This window comes from Equus caballus, chromosome 6 (assembly GCF_041296265.1).
Source record: "Equus caballus isolate H_3958 breed thoroughbred chromosome 6, TB-T2T, whole genome shotgun sequence".
In the NCBI taxonomy this organism is placed as follows: domain Eukaryota; kingdom Metazoa; phylum Chordata; class Mammalia; order Perissodactyla; family Equidae; genus Equus; species Equus caballus.
Genome location: NC_091689.1, coordinates 85,146,382 through 85,165,972, shown reverse-complemented (window position 1 = coordinate 85,165,972; position 19,591 = coordinate 85,146,382). Strand labels below are relative to the sequence as shown.

General features: G+C 33.3%; 1 protein-coding gene and 1 pseudogene across 1 annotated transcript; one reads left to right on the top strand and one right to left on the bottom strand.

The window, feature by feature from the left end:
* On the top strand, positions 12,574-13,500 carry OR9K2SP (olfactory receptor family 9 subfamily K member 2S, pseudogene; annotated as a pseudogene).
* OR6C329 (olfactory receptor family 6 subfamily C member 329) lies at positions 15,528-16,499 on the bottom strand. Its single transcript, XM_014728378.2, has one exon. It carries the CDS (start codon positions 16,497-16,499, stop codon positions 15,528-15,530), a length of 972 nt encoding a protein of 323 aa, XP_014583864.2.
* Between the last annotated feature and the right edge of the window lie 3,092 nt (positions 16,500-19,591).

Sequence of the window (19,591 nt, the reverse complement as noted above, 5' to 3'; positions counted from 1 at the left end):
TTTAATTCCTTTATAGCCTGAGATTTCATATTCCATGACTTCCAGTTTTTAAATTTCTTCATTGTGTTTTTTGGAGCAGAATTTGGTTAATTTCGCTGAATGTTTCATATGCCCTTGAGAAGTATTAATTGAGTGACTATTGTAAGCTAAACATAAAAATAGAGAGAGGAAAAATAAAACCACAGTTTTATCACCAGAAATCTCAAAATCTTGTACAGCCTTAATGATTATATAATCAAAAGTCCATGTTAACAGAGAACAGGATAGGTAATTCTGCTTACTATATGGAAATTGAATATTAATAGTTAAGTGACTTTCCATCATCCCTTGATTCAGGTAGAAATCAGGACTTCAACCTAATTGACAACTAAGTCTGAGGTTCTTTTTATTATAATCAAATACTTTGGTGGAACCAAAGGATATACACACCTTTATATTGTTCAAAACAGGGTTATATTCATGATTGAATTATGCACAATGATGTTTCTAAATTCACAATGACTACTAAGTTCTGAAATTTATTATAATCCAAAGACACAAAGACACACTTTTCTATGATTTCCATTTTTTTCCATTTTACTATCTACATTTTCATTTTTGATTATTACCCTATTTATTATCAAACACTGATAAGAACTCAGGGTACTTAACTTGTCTTTTCAAAGAGTAGCAAATATGTTTTTTTTTTTTACTTTGGGCATCCCTTGTTCTGTTTTTCATAGGAGTCGAGATATGTATTTCCATTCCCCTATGGAGAGTTCTGATTTTATTGAAAATATACCATGTGTATGGTTGTAATTTACAGTTTGTCAATGAGAGGACTTTGTACAAAATTTGGAAGTTGGAAGAGAAGCAGAGGCTATTACTTTGCAGAGGAGTTTGTAGTCAGAATGGCGAGCAGAACCTAGATCCACATTGGATTCTCAGTAAGTGAGAACTACCCACTTTATGGCTAAGATTATTGGTAGATGCTTTCTCAGAAGTTACTGAGAGTCATTGCCATTTCCCACTAAGTTTTCTTGAACCATTCTCTAGAGGGCTTCAACCTGAGATCTTTGGTATTAGTTTCCTCAACATTCCATCCGTTGTTCAAAGTTTTGCTCCCCCATCTCTCTAACATTTTTAAAAGCTATAATTCCTCCATTACACCCTTACTTCCAGAGTATTTACAGAAATTCTGCTTTCAACTGAACCCTGACTGATGTGGGATCCATGCTTTAAGAACTTACAATTTTGTAATTTCCCGTAATTACCATATTGTATGGTCCCATATATATTTGAACTTTAAACCGAATATGCTGATTCATGGTTAGCAAAGATAGAAAGTAAGGCAGTGTACTATTCTACATCAACTTCTTATGGGTGAAAACTCCCTCTCGTATGCTTGTGAATTTTTTATTGTAAACTCAAAACTGTATGGAAATTTTAAAAGCTCTTGATGATGATTTATCCCTATCAATAGTGTTTAAATTACTCTGGCACACAGGTAAAGGCAGACAACATTGACCCAAACAAGGGATGAGATTATTTAAATCCCTGTTCCATGCCTTTTGAGAAAGGATGAATTCATCGTGCTTATCCTTAGGGTGTAAGATTTCTGTGGTCTCAACTAAAAGCCTAGATATTTACCCAGGCTCTTCAACTTTGAAAAATCATAAAATGTCAAGTTTCTCACAGAGACTAGGAGACAGCAAGAATTTCTTTTTAGATTCTTCCTCAGTTTGCTGCCGATGTGTACTGCGGTCTCAGGCTTCCATTGCTTGCTACTTAGGATTTATCAAATATGTTTAGGGAAGAAAGCGCTGAAAAATATCAGGCTCATTAGTTTCCAATTACCTTTTATACAAGATCTTTTCCATTCGTGAAAAGTCCTGGTTCCATTGATAGATGTGGATTCCACTTTATTTCTCTCCAGTCTTGTGAGAGAGAAGAAACATTCATTTACCATTTTCTGCTTTGAATTTACCAAACACTGCATAAGAAAGAAAAGAAGCTCTAACAGAAAAGTTGTGGAGAATATGATTCCTCTTCGTAAGTATCCTTCTCTCCAGGATGGTGACTTCTCAAATTCTAGCTGCTATTTTTGCTCTCTAATGACATCAAGTAATTTGCATTGATGTTTTGAGAGACAGGTTGTTTTTCAATAAACTCTTTTACTGGGAAAAATTTACCCAGTTTCTGCTAATGTAAACATTTTGTATTATCATTATACTATTGTCAAAAGTGAAAAGATAAACCAAAAGAATGAACATTGGTACGTTACTATTAAATAAATCCTGAATTTATTTGTATTTCATTAATTTTCTCACTAATTTCCTTTTTTTATTACAGGATCTAACCTAGGATAGCACATTGCATTTTTTCATGAAGTCTCCTTAGTCTCTTCTGGTCTTTAATTATTTCTTAATCTTTTCTTATTTTTCATGTACTTGTCAGTTTGAATTGATACCGACCCCGATATCAGTTCCCCCACATTAAACCCAGCATATGTGGAGTTAAAACCAAAACACTCTTTCCCTGCTTACTCCCTGCCTTCCTGGCTCCAGAATCCACTATCCTCCATGGAGACAGACACAGCCAAGGAGAAGCACTTGGATTTACTATCTCCTCTCCATAAAGAGATACAGGCTAGTTGGAAAGCTGCTGACCAGCAAGATCATGGGCTCCCTCCTCTCTGCAAGTAGTCTCAAGGCCAAAGACAGGCTGGTGGGAAAGCTCTGACAAACAAGGCCATATGGTTCCCTTCCCCTACCTAAAACCCAAAATAAAAATCCTTCCTTTTAGCTTTTCAGGGAGTTTGGGATTTCAGCATTAGCTGCCCTCTCTCCTTGCTCAGCACTGTGGAATAATAAAATTCCTACTTTCTTCCACTACACTCAGTGTCAGAGATTGGCTTGCTGTGAAATGGGTGAGCAAACTCACCTCAGGTTTGCTATCAGGAGGAGTATTTGTCAAGCATTTTTAAAAGTGTTCTTCAGTTTGGATTTCTCTCTTTCTTTTTATTTTTAAGGAATACATTAGGGTTATGTATTTTGAGGAAGAATACAAGGATGATGAGCTTCCTTCTCATCACATCATATCAGGGAGTAAATGATATCAATATGACTTATAACTGTTAGTATTTTCCTTAGTAACTTGAGTAAAGTTTTCCATTAAAACCAATGCTATTTTTTTCCTGTCTATGATTTCTTCTTAGAAGCAAGTCACTAAGATAGCCCAGATCTATAGAGAAAAGGGATATAATTAAGCTCCACTTCCTGGAAGGATTATCTGCATATATTTTTTGGAATTCTTTCATAAGGGAGATTTCTTCTCCCACATTTATTTATATCACTATGAACTCATGTCCATAAATTTTTAATTCACCCTTGAGACTTCTCTCTAATAGTGTATTTAGAAGAGTATTTTCTAATTTACAAATGTTTGAGTAATTTTAAAACCTTTTTCTTTTATTTACCAGTGGTTTCGAACATATATTTCAAAATAATCTGGTTCTCCTTCAAAAGCAGATTATACCACTTCACATGAAGTGTAGGGAAGTCATCTCATATATTCCTAATCCACCCCTCTCACCTTTTATGCTATTTTGCCTTACATCTCACATTACTATAAACACCCAACACATTATTACCATCATTGCTTCAGTCACTTAGATTTTCAAGCAACTAAAACGAGAAAAGAGATTATATTTTTCCTTCCTTTATTCCATTTTTCAAGCTCTTCATTTTTTTGAGGAAATTCAAGCTTTTTACTTATATTATTTAGTTTTGGTCAATAGGAATTCCTTAACATGTCTTGTAGGGTAGGTTTGTTGATAGTGCATTCCCTCAGTTTTAGTTTATCTGAGAAAATTTTTATTTCTTTATCATTTTTCTACATAGAATTCTAGGTTGTCACTTGATTGTCGTTTTGCTGGTATTGCTTCCGATGAAAAATCAGGCTTAATTTTTAGTCTTGTTCTTATGTAGGTAATATATTTTTTCCCTTGAATGCCTTCAAGATTTTCTTTTTGCCTGGGTTTTCATCAGTTTTATATTGATGTGCTTAGTTTTTGGGTTTTTTCCTGCTTGTGCTCTTTGAGCTTATTCAATCTATGTTTTGGCAATTGTCAATAATTTTGGAACATTTTTAGCCATTTTACACAAACACACACTCACACATCTACACGTGATTTGGAATTAGAAATGAACCATCATTAGGGAAAGTGAGTGGAGAGCAAGGACAATAAAGAGAAGTCTCTCAAATGGATCCTTAGAGCATTGGGGATTCTCATATTTAGGAATCAATCACAGAAGAAACCAGCAAAAGAAATGAGAAAGAAATGCCAATACAGTCAGAGAAAACAACATTATAGTTTCTTATTTGACCCAAGCAAACAAATTATATTAAATGAAAAGCAGTGATCAATTGTGCTGAATATTACTGAGATTCAGTATAATAACAGTAAAAAAGATGACTCCTTAATTTGAAAATGTGGAATTTGAAAGACAATGGTTACTGAATTGAATTTGAGATATTCAGAAATAAAAAACAGATTTTTTCCTAGAACTTATTTTTATGGGAGAATTATCTGTATCTTATAGGGACTCTAACCATAGGTTAACACCAAGATGCATTAACCTTAAATTATTTTTCAGTTTAATAAAAATATTGATGCTGTATTTGTATTAAAAAAATTTAGAAATGAAAATTTAATTTGGAGGAGAAAGGATTTTTTATCATAGTTTAATTGACCGAAAGTTGAGATGTGTTCTTGAGATAAAGCATTGGAATTTCCATAGACTTCTTTTAAATAACAAATAAAGGTCTTTCAGTCATAGGCATTTTATTTAAATTCAGAAGATTAATTTGATGAATGAACAAAAAGAAGATTGTGACCATAATCACATGGAGAAGTATAAATCTATCAGAATTTGTTTGATTTTCAAACAAATTTACAAAATTTACAAATTTACAAAAAACTAAGAGTTTTTTGTATATATGAGGTAACATTTATCACATATATTTTTGCAAATATTTTCTCCCAGTCTGTGTCTTGTCTTTTCATTTTCTTCACATTGTCTTTTGCAGAGCAGAAGGTTTTTAATTTTAATGAAGTATTAAATTTGGGATGCACCAAGTTACCTAGTCTCATAATACTTCAGTATCTTTATTTGAAAATGGAGATAAAATGATAAGGTCATATTGTACCCATTCTTTATGTATCGGCTTTTATTATTACAAAATACATTGTTTTATATTAAGAAGAAACTGGGAAAATAAAAATTGGTAAAATGTTATTGACACACATTTTCTGTGTGAAGTACTGCTTCTCAACAATATATTCTGGGCCCTCTTTTCATAGGAGTAGTAACTATAAAGATGATACTCCTTGGAATATAAACCTGGATCTTTGGGAAAATATGGGACCTTCACTCAAAAGTGTTGTATGTAACCATTACCATTGTGTTTTGCCACCTTCACAACAGGGTTGTTATCTTTTCCAAACGAATATCAGTTTACTGGCTTTGTAGAAGAACAAGTTAACGAATATTTCACACAGATGTGATATTATTCAATTATTATATTATGTTATATATTATTGTTAATATAATAAAGTTTGACTTTTGCTACTATGACTATAAACTGTCCTTAAATAAAATGCAGTGCAGACATAGAGAAATGAAGCGATTGTTATTCTAATTTTACGAGTGGTGAAATTGAGACAAAAATAGATATAAGAGACTTATTTAGAGTCATGAGCTTGAGGAGCAAGGTGGTTTACCATTCAACAATCTACAACAAAATGAAAAGAAAATTGGCGAATGAGAAATTCCAAACTTCACATAATATGAAATGCCTTTTATAAGAATATAACTATAAAAATTTATGATTCTGTATTTGTAAATTTATATATAAATTGTATACTTATAATAAAATTATGTGATATAAATTATTAAATGTCCCATAATATATCTTTAATTCTCGTTATTGTCATTTCTATTGTTTCGGTAATTTTGACATTATTTTAACATAGATTGGGGCTATCGGAGTACATTAGAATTAGTTTGGTCCAGTTACAATATCTACTTTCTTGAAAAAACTAAAAGTTAACAAATTTTGACTGGTTGATTTTAGAATGTATAGGAATAATCAAAATAATCACTGGTAGGGCCTCTTAACTACAAAACTGCTAGTTTCCTTAAATTTATATTTTATATAAACAGGTTTCTGGTCTCAACAGAAACATTTAAAAAAAGGGAAAGATGTAATTAAAGCTATCTAAAGGAAGAGCGTTGAGAACAAAATAAATATGAATCTCAAGAATGAATACTAATTCTTAGTAATCCTTCACTATATTTTAAACTGAATACGTTCATGGAGAAATAAAAGTATGAAAAGGAGCAAATCTTTGTTTTATGGGAAGTTTTTCTGAAACACGGATTGCATTTCCTCACTGTTCACATCATGACTCAAATTGCTAAGAAGAAGTACTAAGAAACATTGCAGCTTATGTCTCTCTTTTTCATTTTTTTATTTTCTTTGTTTTTTCATTGATCAAACCAACAAATAGCCCTGTAATAAATGCTAAGAGAAATTCTCTCATGGAGAGGGAAACCAGAGTAGCTGGCATTTCCTCTGCAAGATATTAACCAGGGATCAAGGTCTCCCTCACCAGTAATGCGTTTTGTGTCATAATGCAAAAAGAAAAGTGAGAGAAGAAATTATTAATTAGTAAACTCACCAGACCTTTAGAAAGTTAGAAGGGGGGGCCGGCCCCGTGGCCAAGTGATTAAGTTCGCATGCTCTGCTTTGGCGGCCCAGGGTTTCACCAATTCGGATCCCGAGTGAGGACATGGCACCACTCATCAAGCCATGCTGAGGCAGCATCCCACATAGCACAACCATAAGGACCTACAACTAGAATTTACAAGTACGTACTGAGGGGCTTTTGGGAAAAGAAGGATAGAAAAAAAAAAAAAGATTGGCAACAGGTGTTAGCTCAGGTACCAATCTTTAAAAGAGAAAAGAAAGTTAGAAGAGTCGTCTGGAGGACATGAGAACTAACCTGCTACTTCAAAACAAAATAATAGTAAAACAAATTGGGATGAGAACTATGTGGTCTTTTATTTTTGTGATTTACACAGAGGGACATTCACGATATTTCCTTTGAGTAGATTACAACTTTTACTTTTAGAAATTCACATTTTATCTCTACTGTAAATACACCATGCTTGTATAAGAAGAAAATTAATATAGAGAATAGTCTAAGTAGTTAATGGAAGAGTTCAATAAAAGGGGGGGTTTTGAAGTAACACAAAGATTAGCAAGAGCAGGCAGTCATACTTCCATCTATGATTTCAAGGCACAAGAAGAGGTGGTGTTACAAGATCCCAGAAGTCTGGTGAGTCAGTGAGAACCATGGTTTCCACAAGGTGCTAGAACCAAAAAGAGAAACATGCCATGAAGTATAGTAAAAAAGAAGGAAATTCTCTCTCTTCATACATCCTCAGTGCTGCCATTGGCCTGTGAAAGAAGCATCGACAATAGGTCACTGAGGGAGGGTAAGTGGATTTGGCCCACAGGCTGTATTTGAATGACCACTACCTTAGAATGCACAAAGATTCCTCAACTAACATTTTGGGAAAGAAAGAATCTTACATAAAATTTTTCAAGACTTTCCACAATCCTGTTCTATGCATTCCATAATGTTCCTAGAGATCCTAATTTATTCTGATAATATTTCCCTTTAGCTAGAAAAACTGTCTATGGCATTTCTTAGAGTGCAAGTTTGGCATGATGCATTCTCTTAACTTTCCTTTATCAGAAATGTTCCTCAATTTGCCTTCAATTCTAAAGTATATTTTCCTGGATTTAGCATTTTGGTTTGGTCTCCCCTCCTATCTATAAGCACATTAAAGATGTTGTTACAGTGTCTTCTGGTTTGAATTTTTTCTGACAAAAAGTCTATGGTCTAACTTGTGTTTGCTTGTATGTAATGTCTCTTTTTCCCTCTTGCTATGTGACCAATATTCTCTTTTTGACTCATTTTCAGAAATTTTGTTTTGAGGTGCCTTCATTTGGTCTTCTTTCTGTTTCTCCTGATTGGGATTATGTGAATTTTCTTGCGTCAGTGTGTTTACAGCTGTCATCAACTTAGAAAAACTTTTTGCTCATTATAGTTTCTAATAGTTTTCTGGCCTCTCATTTTCCGGTTACATTTGTAATATTTTCTCAGCTCTCACTGAATGTTCCTTTTGTTTTTCCTTTTTAACTCTATGCTTATGTTTTTTTCATGTTGCTATGTATTCAAGTTTAAAATCTTTCCTACTCGGTGTCTTTACTTTTGGTCAGGAATTACAGTCATTGCTTATTGTACAATGTCTGAAAATGGTTCACATATTTATCCATAGTTTAGTTTTTTGTTATGGAAAGAAAATCTTGTAGTAGTTATTCTTTCATTAAAAAATGTAGAAACATCTTAAATTCTTTATTTTTTAAATGTTAACTGGTCTTTACATTTGGAGTATAGACACACACTTCAGTGAGACTCTATTATTCTTTATATATTGAAGTATTTTATTTGTTAATATTCGGTTGGAGAATTTTTGAAGTTACGTTTATGAGAGAAATTTATCTATAATTTTTATTTTAATAGTTATTTGAGACTTATGGCAGACTCGTAAATATAGTTGGGAACTATTTCCTTTCCCATTATTTCTGAAAGAATTTATGTAAGAGTGGTCTTATTCCTTTATTAAACGTTGGGAAGTAAACACTGGTGAAGTCACATAGGCAAGGACACTTCTTCATGGAATGATCATTAATAAAATTTAATTACTCTAACAGATAATTTAAAATTCACGTTTCTTTTTGATACATCATTTTGTTCTATTTTAATATGTTTGTTTAAAAAATCATTGGGGCCAGCTCCGTGGCCGAGTGGTTAAGTCCGCGCGCTCCGCTGCGGCGGCCCAGGGTTCGGATCCTGGGCGCGGACATGGCACCGCTCGTCAGGCCACGTTGAGGCGACGTCCCACATCCCACAACTAGAAGGACCTGCAACTAAGATATACAACTATGTACCAGGAGGGTTTGGGAAATAAAGCAGAAAAAAAAAAAAAAAAGATTGGCAACAGTTGTTAGCCCAGGTGCCAATCCTCAAAAAAAAAAAAAAGGAAGATTGGTAGCAGTTGTTAGCCCAAGTGCCAATCTTTAAAGAAAAAAAAATCATCAATATTTGCTAAAAACATTGTTTACTTCATTCTTTTTTTTTAATGTAAGGAGAATCTGTGGTGATATCCCATTTTTAGTCCTGATATTCGTGATATAAGGTCGCTGGTTTACCATTGTTAACTTGGCTAGGATTTTATACAATTTACTAATGAAGAATGAAAGAATGGAAGTGAGTATTCTATATTATCCATATTTTTTCTATTTAACTAATTGTTACCTATCTTATTTACTTTATTCGTTTTTTTGTTTTGATTTGCTGTTTTCTATTTCACATTACTGAGAGATGAATCTTAATGTTCCTGCCTTTCTCCTTTATATTTACCTATATGTCTTTGTATATCCCTTTTCTGCATCCCAGAAGTTTAGGTATATCATAATTTATTATAATTTAATTTGATTTCTTTTTTATCCATGGACTTTTATGAAGTGTTAATTTTTAGTGTCCATACCCATAGAGTTTTCTAGTTATCTAATTGTTATTATTTCCTTATCAAGTTGACATGATCAGAACAGACACGGAACAACTTCAATCTTTGAATTTGTTGAGGGTTTCTTTATGTCCCATCTATTGTGAATGTCAGTAAGTGTTTCATATGTACGTATATGCAGTAGCATGTTGTTATTTCTAATGCTATTGTGGGAAGTTTTATGATGGGAAAAATTATATTGGAATCTGGTACATTTTATAGCTTAGATATCTAAGCTTTACCCCATGTGCTTTCTAGTTGGAGACGTTGGAAAGTTAAAATGTCTCTTGCTTCCAGGATTCTTGACACAGATTTTGTTCTACCAATTAGATTCATACAAGCTCAGAATTCAGTAGGGCGTTATCTTTCTGTTCCTTTTCTACCAGTTAGAAAAATTGTAGGAAAAAGTGGGCTTTCTCTGCAGCATTGTTGAGTTCCCAATTTCCTGGAGAAGCTATTTTGATGGATGAGGAAGTAGTGACATCTCTTTAGTCTGTGTATTTGATCCCTGGATCAGAGTTACGGTGCTGTGTTTTTAAATCATACCTCCAATGGTAGCCCCCTTTGTGAATTAATCCTATGTTGCTATAAGGGTCATTAGAAGTGTCATCCAGAATTTCCTTGAGCCTTTTTAAATTTGATAGGCCTCAACTCACTTTAATTAATATTTTCCTGTTTAAAATATTTAAATTGCTTTCTCTACCAACACTGACCAAACTTTTACTAGTACTGTATTATAAAAAGGAGAAGCTCTTGTCCCACATCATTCTGCTATCTACACACCCAAAAAAACTTCCAGAAAAATTCTAGAAATAATTTTTCACTAAAAGAGAGATTTTCTAAAAATAGAATCACAATTAACTGATGGAAATATTTTAGAAAAATGACATCCCTATAATATTAGACTCATTAAATAGAATATTATGTCTCTGGTTTAAATGTAGTCTTTTTGTCACCTAGAAGTTTTTAAGGAATTTTTTTAAATATTGGTCCTGATCTCTTTTAAATATTTTTACTAAAGATTTAAAAAATGATTTTATTGAATGCTATCATTTCTTCCATTATATTTTCTGACTGTTTAGTATTTAAATATAGGAAAGCATAAAATTAGCAAAGTATTATCTGACTTTGAGTTTGTGATTTAGAAGACATTTGTCATATCATGAAATATGTGTGCTTCAGGATATACAGGTAAACCATAATTTGCAATACATTTTAGTCCTTTTTAAATCATAGCAAATATAATTTACTACATAATTTTAAATATTCATTTATCTAAGCTTTTCTCATAGTGTACAAACTTTTCAATCTATTTCTCTGTGCCTATCAATATGTCTGCTGTGATAATTACCACAAAGTTTTTCTTTGTTGGTAAAAAAAAAAAAAAAAAGTCCAAAGAAACTCCCCAAGATACACACAACTGGAGAAGAAACAGTTCCTTGTATTTGCACTATTATTAGAGTATTTGTAACAGAGGTTCCCACAGTCCTCATGGACAATGGCCCTGGAGACTGCACTTATGTCTCCATAATTGACTTTATGATTACTCCCGTCCCAGTGGAATCCATCACAGGAGGTGAGCAAAACGTCATTGCCGAAATATCCTGAAAAAAGATTTCCCAGGAGTAAAAATTACTAAGGCCATCACAAACAACCACTGTTGATACTGTAGCAAACGATCATGGGCTCTGGATGACACGGGTTGCTATGCTCCTTAAATATCCATGGTTATCCCAGTATCCTTATTTTGAGACATATAAAGTATATGAGAATTCAGGAAAGCAGTTTTCCTTTGCATATATCCCTTGTCCTGACTGACCTGAGTGAGGTCCCTTGAATTGATACAGCTTTCATAGAAAGTCATTCACTGCAGCATAAGGACTGGAATGTTCACCAGCTTCTCTCTCTGCTTCCAAAAAAGGGCTAAATGATTATGGCATTTTTAAATTAAAGAACTACTAATGGAAATGAAATATTTGTAACGAGGCAATAAAAATACATTTATTTGTAGGAATGTTCTTGATCTAAGTAAATGAGTGTATGTTTGAAAATAGCTTTAGAGAATTTTATTTTATCTAGGCTTAGTCCCTTTTTTTTCTTTTGGGGAGGAAGATTGGCCATGAGTCAAGATCTGTTGCCAATCATCCTCTTTTTGCTCGAGGAAGATTGTCACTGAGCTAAAATCTGTACCTGGAAGAGCCGTGTGTAGGTCCTTGCCTGTGGTCCGAAACCACAAACCCTGGGCTGCCAAAGTGGAGCATGCAAACTTAACCTCTATGTCACCAAGCTGGCCTCTTAGTGATTTTCCGATGTTATTAATTTTAACATACCAATAATTTACTTATTTTTATTCTATTTTCAAATATTGCTATAGTAAAAATGGAAACTAAATAGATTATGGCAAATCTTGGTAAAAACATTTTTAAATATACTTATCATGGGATTCAAACAGTGACTTGAGTATCATAATGGCTATAAATACAATCATAGTGATTGGATGTAACACTTCTATTTGGGGTTATATGCAATACTACTCCTGTTTTTAGATAAAGATAATTATTTGTCAATAAATATACTGAAAACAGAAATTCAGAACATGAGTAAAATTAGACAATAAAATATGCTGCATTCCTGCAGAACTCCCTGCAAAAATATGACTTAGAGACAATAAGCAGATAACCCCACTGCTGAATAGAATAGCAGTCCAAGCATCCCAGTGTCATCTAACCCAAATTCTCGATTCTTCATGACATTAAAATTGTTTTATATGCAGTATATAATTAAGCTGTAAACAATTTATTTCTACACTTGACTATTTCTGTCACTGGAATCAAAGCCAAGATTTCATTTATTTGCCTTGTGCCTTTTAGTGGGTTTCTGCCATGGGTGACAGGGAACAAGCAATGACTCAGAAGTGACTAACTTTATTCTTGTAGGTTTCAGGGTCCGCCCAGAGCTCCACATCCTCCTCTTCTTGGTATTTCTGCTCGTCTATGCCATGGGCCTTCTAGGGAATGTTGGGATGATGGCCATTATAAAGACTGATTCCTGGCTGAACACACCAATGTATTTCTTCCTAGGCAACCTCTCCTTCATTGATCTCTTCTACTCATCTGTTATTGCACCCAAGGCTATGATCAACTTCTGGTCTGAGAGCAAGTCCATCTCCTTTGCAGGCTGTGTGACCCAGCTCTTCCTCTTTGCTCTCTTCATTGTAACTGAGGGATTTCTCCTGGCAGCCATGGCTTATGACCGCTTCATTGCCATCTGCAACCCACTCCTCTACTCTGTCCAGATGTCAACACGTCTCTGCTCTCAGTTGGTGGCTGGTTCCTATTTTACTGACTGTATCAGCTCCATTATTCATACCAACAAGACATTTACTTTATTCTTCCATGCTTTTTGGGCCATGGACCACTTTTACTGTAATGACCATCCACTTCAGAGAGTTTCTTGTTCTGATCTCTACATTCATAAGATGGTTTCTTTTTTCTTATGCAGCATTATTGTTTTGCCTACCATAATTGTCATTATTGTGTCCTATATGTATATTGTGTCCACAGTTCTAAAAACTTGCTCCACTGAGGGAAGTAAGAAAGCCTTCTCCACTTGCAGCTCTCACGTAGGAGTTGTGAGTGTGCTGTGTGGTGCTGTCTTTTTTATGTATCTCGCTCCTGACAGATTTTATGAGCTGAATAAAGTGTCCTCCTTATGTTACACGTTAGTTACTCCCATGTTGAATCTTTTGATTTACTCTCTGAGAACCAAAGATGTCAAAGAAGCTCTGAGAAACATACTGGAGAAAAAAATTATTTAATTCTATTTTAGCAGTGATATAACAGAAAGATCTGGATATTAGGACAATTGGGAAAGCGTTAACTCAAAGAATGCACCATTGATCTTAGAAATATTTAATCTTAGTGAGTTTATGTATTTGAATTCCTTGGACTTGCAGCTAAGAATACATTTGGATTATATTGTGCCTGTCTGTCGATTTTGGAGTGGAATGACTTTCTTCGAGCCTCATCTTTATTTTTGGTAAAGATAACGATTGCCATGTCATTTGTTTTTAGGGAAACTATGTGCCAAGTTTCCTGCTGGCTCTCTGAGGGTGTTCTTTGGGATGCATTGTTGATCTTGAGTCAGTAATATGTATTACATTGATATGTACGTAATTGGTAGAGAGAACAAAATCTGATCTAATAAGCAGACAGAACAAAATAACAGATTTACTGAAGAAACCTTTGTGAGTGCTCAGTGAGAGAATTGGATTCTCTGCAGCGCACAGAGTCCTAAGGATGACATGTCCAGAGGCTGAATGAGTAACCCATTTATTTCATGGTTTCTCACTTAAATAAGTCATTCTCGAAAATTCTTCCTTTTCACAAGAAAACTGTAATGAAAATAAACCAAAAGTAAAACTAATTCATTTTTTGTTGTATATGACTTTGTGAGAATTAATTCATCACAGTTATATTTATTGAATTTTGATGTACTCTTTTCCCTATGGAAATCCCTAGGACTAAATAATTTTTATAATTAAGCTCACAATCTAATGAGGGGAAAATAGCTGAACAGAGAACTAAACTGCCACGTGGTAAACCTAGTCAAAAGACATACAATTATGTGTTAGGCATTGAGGTGTTTTTTGATATAATCATAACTAGGTGTATAGAAACTGACAAGTTCTACATTTTCAATCGTCTTTCTCCTTCATAGTTTCCTGGGGTACTCTTTCGGGATCTCTGCTACTTAGATTTTCCATCATTAGACGGATGAATAAAGAATTCAAGAGTGCAAATTTGGCACTAATTAACTATATGCTTTAATAGAAGCTTGTTAATGTCTTTAGGACTCAGTTTTCTTCATCTGTATCTTGAAGGGATTGGAGAGGAAATATCTATAGCCTCTTTAAACTTTGAAGTTAAGTATGCTAGAAATCTGTTCCATTCATTTTGAAAAATTAATATGGACAAGAAATGTTTAGAAAATGTCAGCTTTTACTTGTGGTGGAGGGCCTGCTTAAGGACATCAAATTATGAACACAAAGTTTAGTATGAAGTTTAGAAAGAATATAATTTAAGGCTACAATATTATTAACACCATGATAATGTTAACATGGTTTTACTTCATATTCTTGTAAATGAGAACCAGAACAATCATTAGGCACAACACTAAATTATGTGAAATGTATTATAAGGACATATTTCTAATTAGCTTAAATTTGAATCATCCCTTTACCTCTTTCATAGATTCATTCATGAAGCATTTTCCCACCAATAATAGAACAAACACATATTGATTTTCTCTTCTTAAGAACTTTCTTACCTCAAACACTGAGTATGCCCAGGTTCTTATTAAGTGATCATTGTGGAAAGACAAAGTTTAAATATGGATATTATAATTTGAAAATAACTGACTTTGCATCAACTCACTAATATACTGCTTAACCTATTATTAACTAGCTAAAGTAAATTTCTTCAGGATATCTATTGAATTATACAGTTACAAGTATAGAGATTGGAGACCGTATGGCAATGGATAAGAAAATTTCAATTGTAAAAAACAATTAGAATTCATATTTCCAATTCTGACTTTCCCTCAAACCTTTTCTTTAAAAGTAAGATATAAATGAAGAAAAATATTATGAAACTGTTAGAAGACACACATACATACACACACACACTAGCCTCTAAATTTTTACAAACAAAAAAGTGGTGATAAAATCAGCTTACTTAAATAAATAGTTTTACCGTCACCATGTTCAAATAGGAATATTAACGATGTAATAAAGAAAATATTTTTTAATACAATAACGTACATCTACAGACTTCCAAACATTTATTATTTATTGTAATAATTAATCTCAGATAGTTTCACTTTTTTGAAAAAAATCATTATCTTCCTGACCATATCTTTGAAGGCTATTTTCACTTGCTTGTTCCTTAGGGTGTAGATGAAAGGGTTCAACAGAGGGGCAACTGAAGTGTTTAAAACAGCCACTTCCTTATTAAAAGTCGCTGCATCCTTAACAGAGGGATTTATATACATAAAGATACAGCTTCCGTAAGAAAGTGAGACCACGATCATGTGAGAGAAACATGTAGAAAATGCTTTTTTTCTTTGTTGAACAGAGGGGATTCTCAGAATTGTCCTGATAATGTATACGTAGGAAAGGATCACGAGCACCAACGTGAAGATGAGGGTAGCTGCAGCAGCGGCAAACTCAATCACTTCTATGAAATGTGTGTCTGAACAAGCTAAGTGCAGTAAGATAATGTAGTCACAGCAATAATGGTTGATGATGTTGGATGCGCAGAAAGGCAGCTGCAGAGTCATTGTATGCGGCACAATGACAACTAAAAAACCGGAAAACCAGGAACACAGGACAAGTTGAATGCAGAGTTTCTTGCTCATTATAGTTGTGTAATGTAGGGGTTTGCAAATGGCAACATAGCGATCATAGGACATGGCTGCTAAAAGGTAAAATTCGGTTGCTCCCAGAAGGATGGCAAAAAAATACTGAGTGAAACAACCAGCAAAGGAAATAGTCTTGTCTCCAGTCCCTATGTTGACCAGCATTTTGGGAACAAAGACAGAGGTAAAAGATATTTCCAGAATGGAAAAATTCCGGAGGAAGAAATACATAGGAGTCTGGAGGCGATAATCCATCAGGGTCAGAATGATGATGGTCAAGTTCCCCATGACACTTAAGATGTAAGTTAGCAGCAGAAACAGGAAAAGCACAGCTTGAAGCTCGGCGTCATTTGTCAAACCAAGAAGGATGAACTCTTTCACTGAGGTTTGGTTTCCCATTTTTAACTTCAGGCTAATTACGGTAGAAAATAGTAATAATGATAAATGTTGAAATAAAACAAAAGGCTCCAGATTTTTATTGAAACATAAAATCAAGGTCAAAAACAATTAAAAGTAAAATTCAAAACTCTGAATCTTCCTCTACCCTTTATTTTTAAAATGACACATATTTTAATGAAAAATTAACGCATGTTCTTAATTCATTTCAGAAATAACAAAGGTCCTGCTCCTTAGGGACATTTTCAGTCACTTCTTCTAAATAGTATCAATATTTATTTTTCAAAACTTGTTTATATTTTTGTTCTTATTCTTTTCATCCTGATTTTCCTCTCTTTGTTATTGTATGCTGTCACAAGTGCATAGATAAATCTCAAGCAAATTTAGACAGTAGGTTTTATTTGAGTTTTTTTAAATTAGCCTTTTAACTCTCAGTTTATCAGTCAACAAAGTGAATATAATGTAAGGTATGAACTACAGGAACAACACTGAGCTTGCTTGTTTTCTTCTCACTGTTTTGCATTTTTTGTTTATTTCAACTTTCTCATTTTAAAGAATAATTCTGTGCACCTAGTGAAGCTCAAAGCCTGGATAGATTTTTCTCTTAATTCTTAATAAAGTGTTTGGAATACATATTGCTTACAGTTCTTTGTTCATGTGAAAGGTTCAAAAAATGCCATCATCATTTAATATAAATATATAGATTAGTCCTTGGTAAAATAGTAAATCAAGATAATCTCACTGATTGTGCTTTCTTGCTGCACGCAGAATCTGACTATCAGCACAATACGGTTTGTCAAAAAGTCCATTAAAGCTCAGTTTTCCATACAATTTTATCTAACAATCCCAGTCAACGATAATTGTTTCTCCTCTTCTTTACAAAAATTTACCATAACACTGAGTCATAAAGCAAAGTTTTTTTCTAGTTATATCAAGCATGTACACTCTGACCACAGGAATAGACTCCTATTCCTTTATATTTTTTTATACAGAGACCAGAAAATTGTACAGATTTCGTACAAATTTTAATGTAAAATATATTTTTGACATCTTTAGACTCATAGCCCTATTTTATTGAATGCTACAGAATTTTTATGCAAATAGAAGCTCCAATTAAGTTTATGCATATAGATCTTCAGAATTTTCTTTTAATATTTTCCATAATCAGACATGAAGAAATATTTTTAAGTGAATGTATTTTCCTAAGCAAAAAATCATAAAATTCTTTTATTTTCAGCAATTGTTTCACTATATACATTGGTGTATTTTCAAATTATAATACATATTAACTTAGCAATAGTCACACATGTTATATCCTTATCAATGTAAAAATTCCAGAAATGTTTAATACAGGAAAAAGGGACTTTTACCAAGTTTAGAAGACTTACTGTTGAGGCTGGCCCTATGGCGCAGCAGTTAAGAGCACCCGTTCTGCTTCGGTGGCCTGGGTTCACCAGTTTGGATCCTGGGTGCAGACATGGCACTGCTTGGCAAGCCATGCTATTTTAGGCATCCCACATATAAAGTAGAGGAAGATGGGCACGGATGTTAGCTCAGGCCCACTCTTCCTCAGCAAAAAAGAGGAGGATTGGCAGCAGATGTTAGCTCAGTGCTAATCTTCCTCAAAAAAATTTTAAAAAAAGACACTAGTAAAACGATATCTGGAAAATTTCAGAGTTACTAATATTATAACTTCAGCCAATTTGCATTCTTGTAGAAAATTGTATGTTTAAAGGTTACAATATGCTGTTCAGCTATGTTGTGTTAATTAATAGCTGCATTAATGTACCAATAATGTAAATTTGTGTCAATTGAAATTTTGGCTATCTATGTCTGAATGTTATTTTGACTACTTTGTAATAAGTACAGATAAACAAGTATGAGAATTCAGATAATTTGATGATATCAATGTAATCTTCTATTTTGAGACCCTTAATATTAATTAACTTAAAATTCCAACTTAGAAAGTAATTAATCAAGGAATTGCAATCACTAAATAATGTTAATATTTTGAAATTTTTATTGTTTAATTTTTTTACAAAAAAATTTCTAATTGATTCTCAATAGAAACAATTTAATGAATGAATAAATGTGTTTAACAAAATTTATATTAGTAAGTAGTCTCATCACATATCAAATAAACGATGAGCAAAATGATAATTTTTGTATGAGAAGAAAAATTTATATCAAACATATTTGCATCATACTAAAATATGATAATCCTTTATAATAAATATTAGTGCTATGTTTATTTTATACATATATGTATAAAATCATATATGTTTGTATTTGGTGATATAATAAATACCTGATCCCAAGAAAATCTGTTCAGCAAAAAATACATTGTCTTAAAAAGATTTGCTGCTAGGTCACTGATAAAGGGAAAAATAAGACTTATGTGTAGTTCAAAGGGTATGGAAGAACCTCCCCAATCTTTTCTGGATAACTTTAGTTACGAATTTCCTCTCTCAAAGAAAAACCATCATCATGATGAATTATATGTAACTCTCCTGTTTAGCTCCTGTCTCCCTCTGTGGTGGACCCCAAAGCTTTAAGAAATATCTCTTAGCTTATGGAGCACTGTTATAGATTACAGTTAAGAAGAAAGTTAAGAAAATTGAATCTGTTGGAAGAGGAATAGGCATAGTGGAAAAACAGAAAATTTGTCATTTATTTATTTTACCACTTTAAGCTTAATTGTGTATGGACTAATATTTTCTTCCTGAAAAAAATATATGTACTAAAATGTTATGTTTTGAGTTTTTTACCTGTTTGTGCTTAAAGCATTCCAAATTTTATTTAAAAAATTGTCCGTTCGGTTATGTCAACAAGCAAACATGAAAGGTACACAAACAAAACAATAAGGAGACTATATGTCTCTAGTTAAACGGTGCCGTCACCAACCCTCTCCTACCTCAAGCAGGTGAATCAGTTCTGCCTTAGTTCCAAATCAGCTCCTTTTGTGGCCGAATTGGAGCATATAAAGGTTTAGGATCCATTGGGAAATGGTCCCTGGGCCATGAAAATTGTCTGCTTCAAATGCTCTGGAATATCTAGCTTTCTGTTCCAACAAAGATGTGTCAAATCAGCAGGTA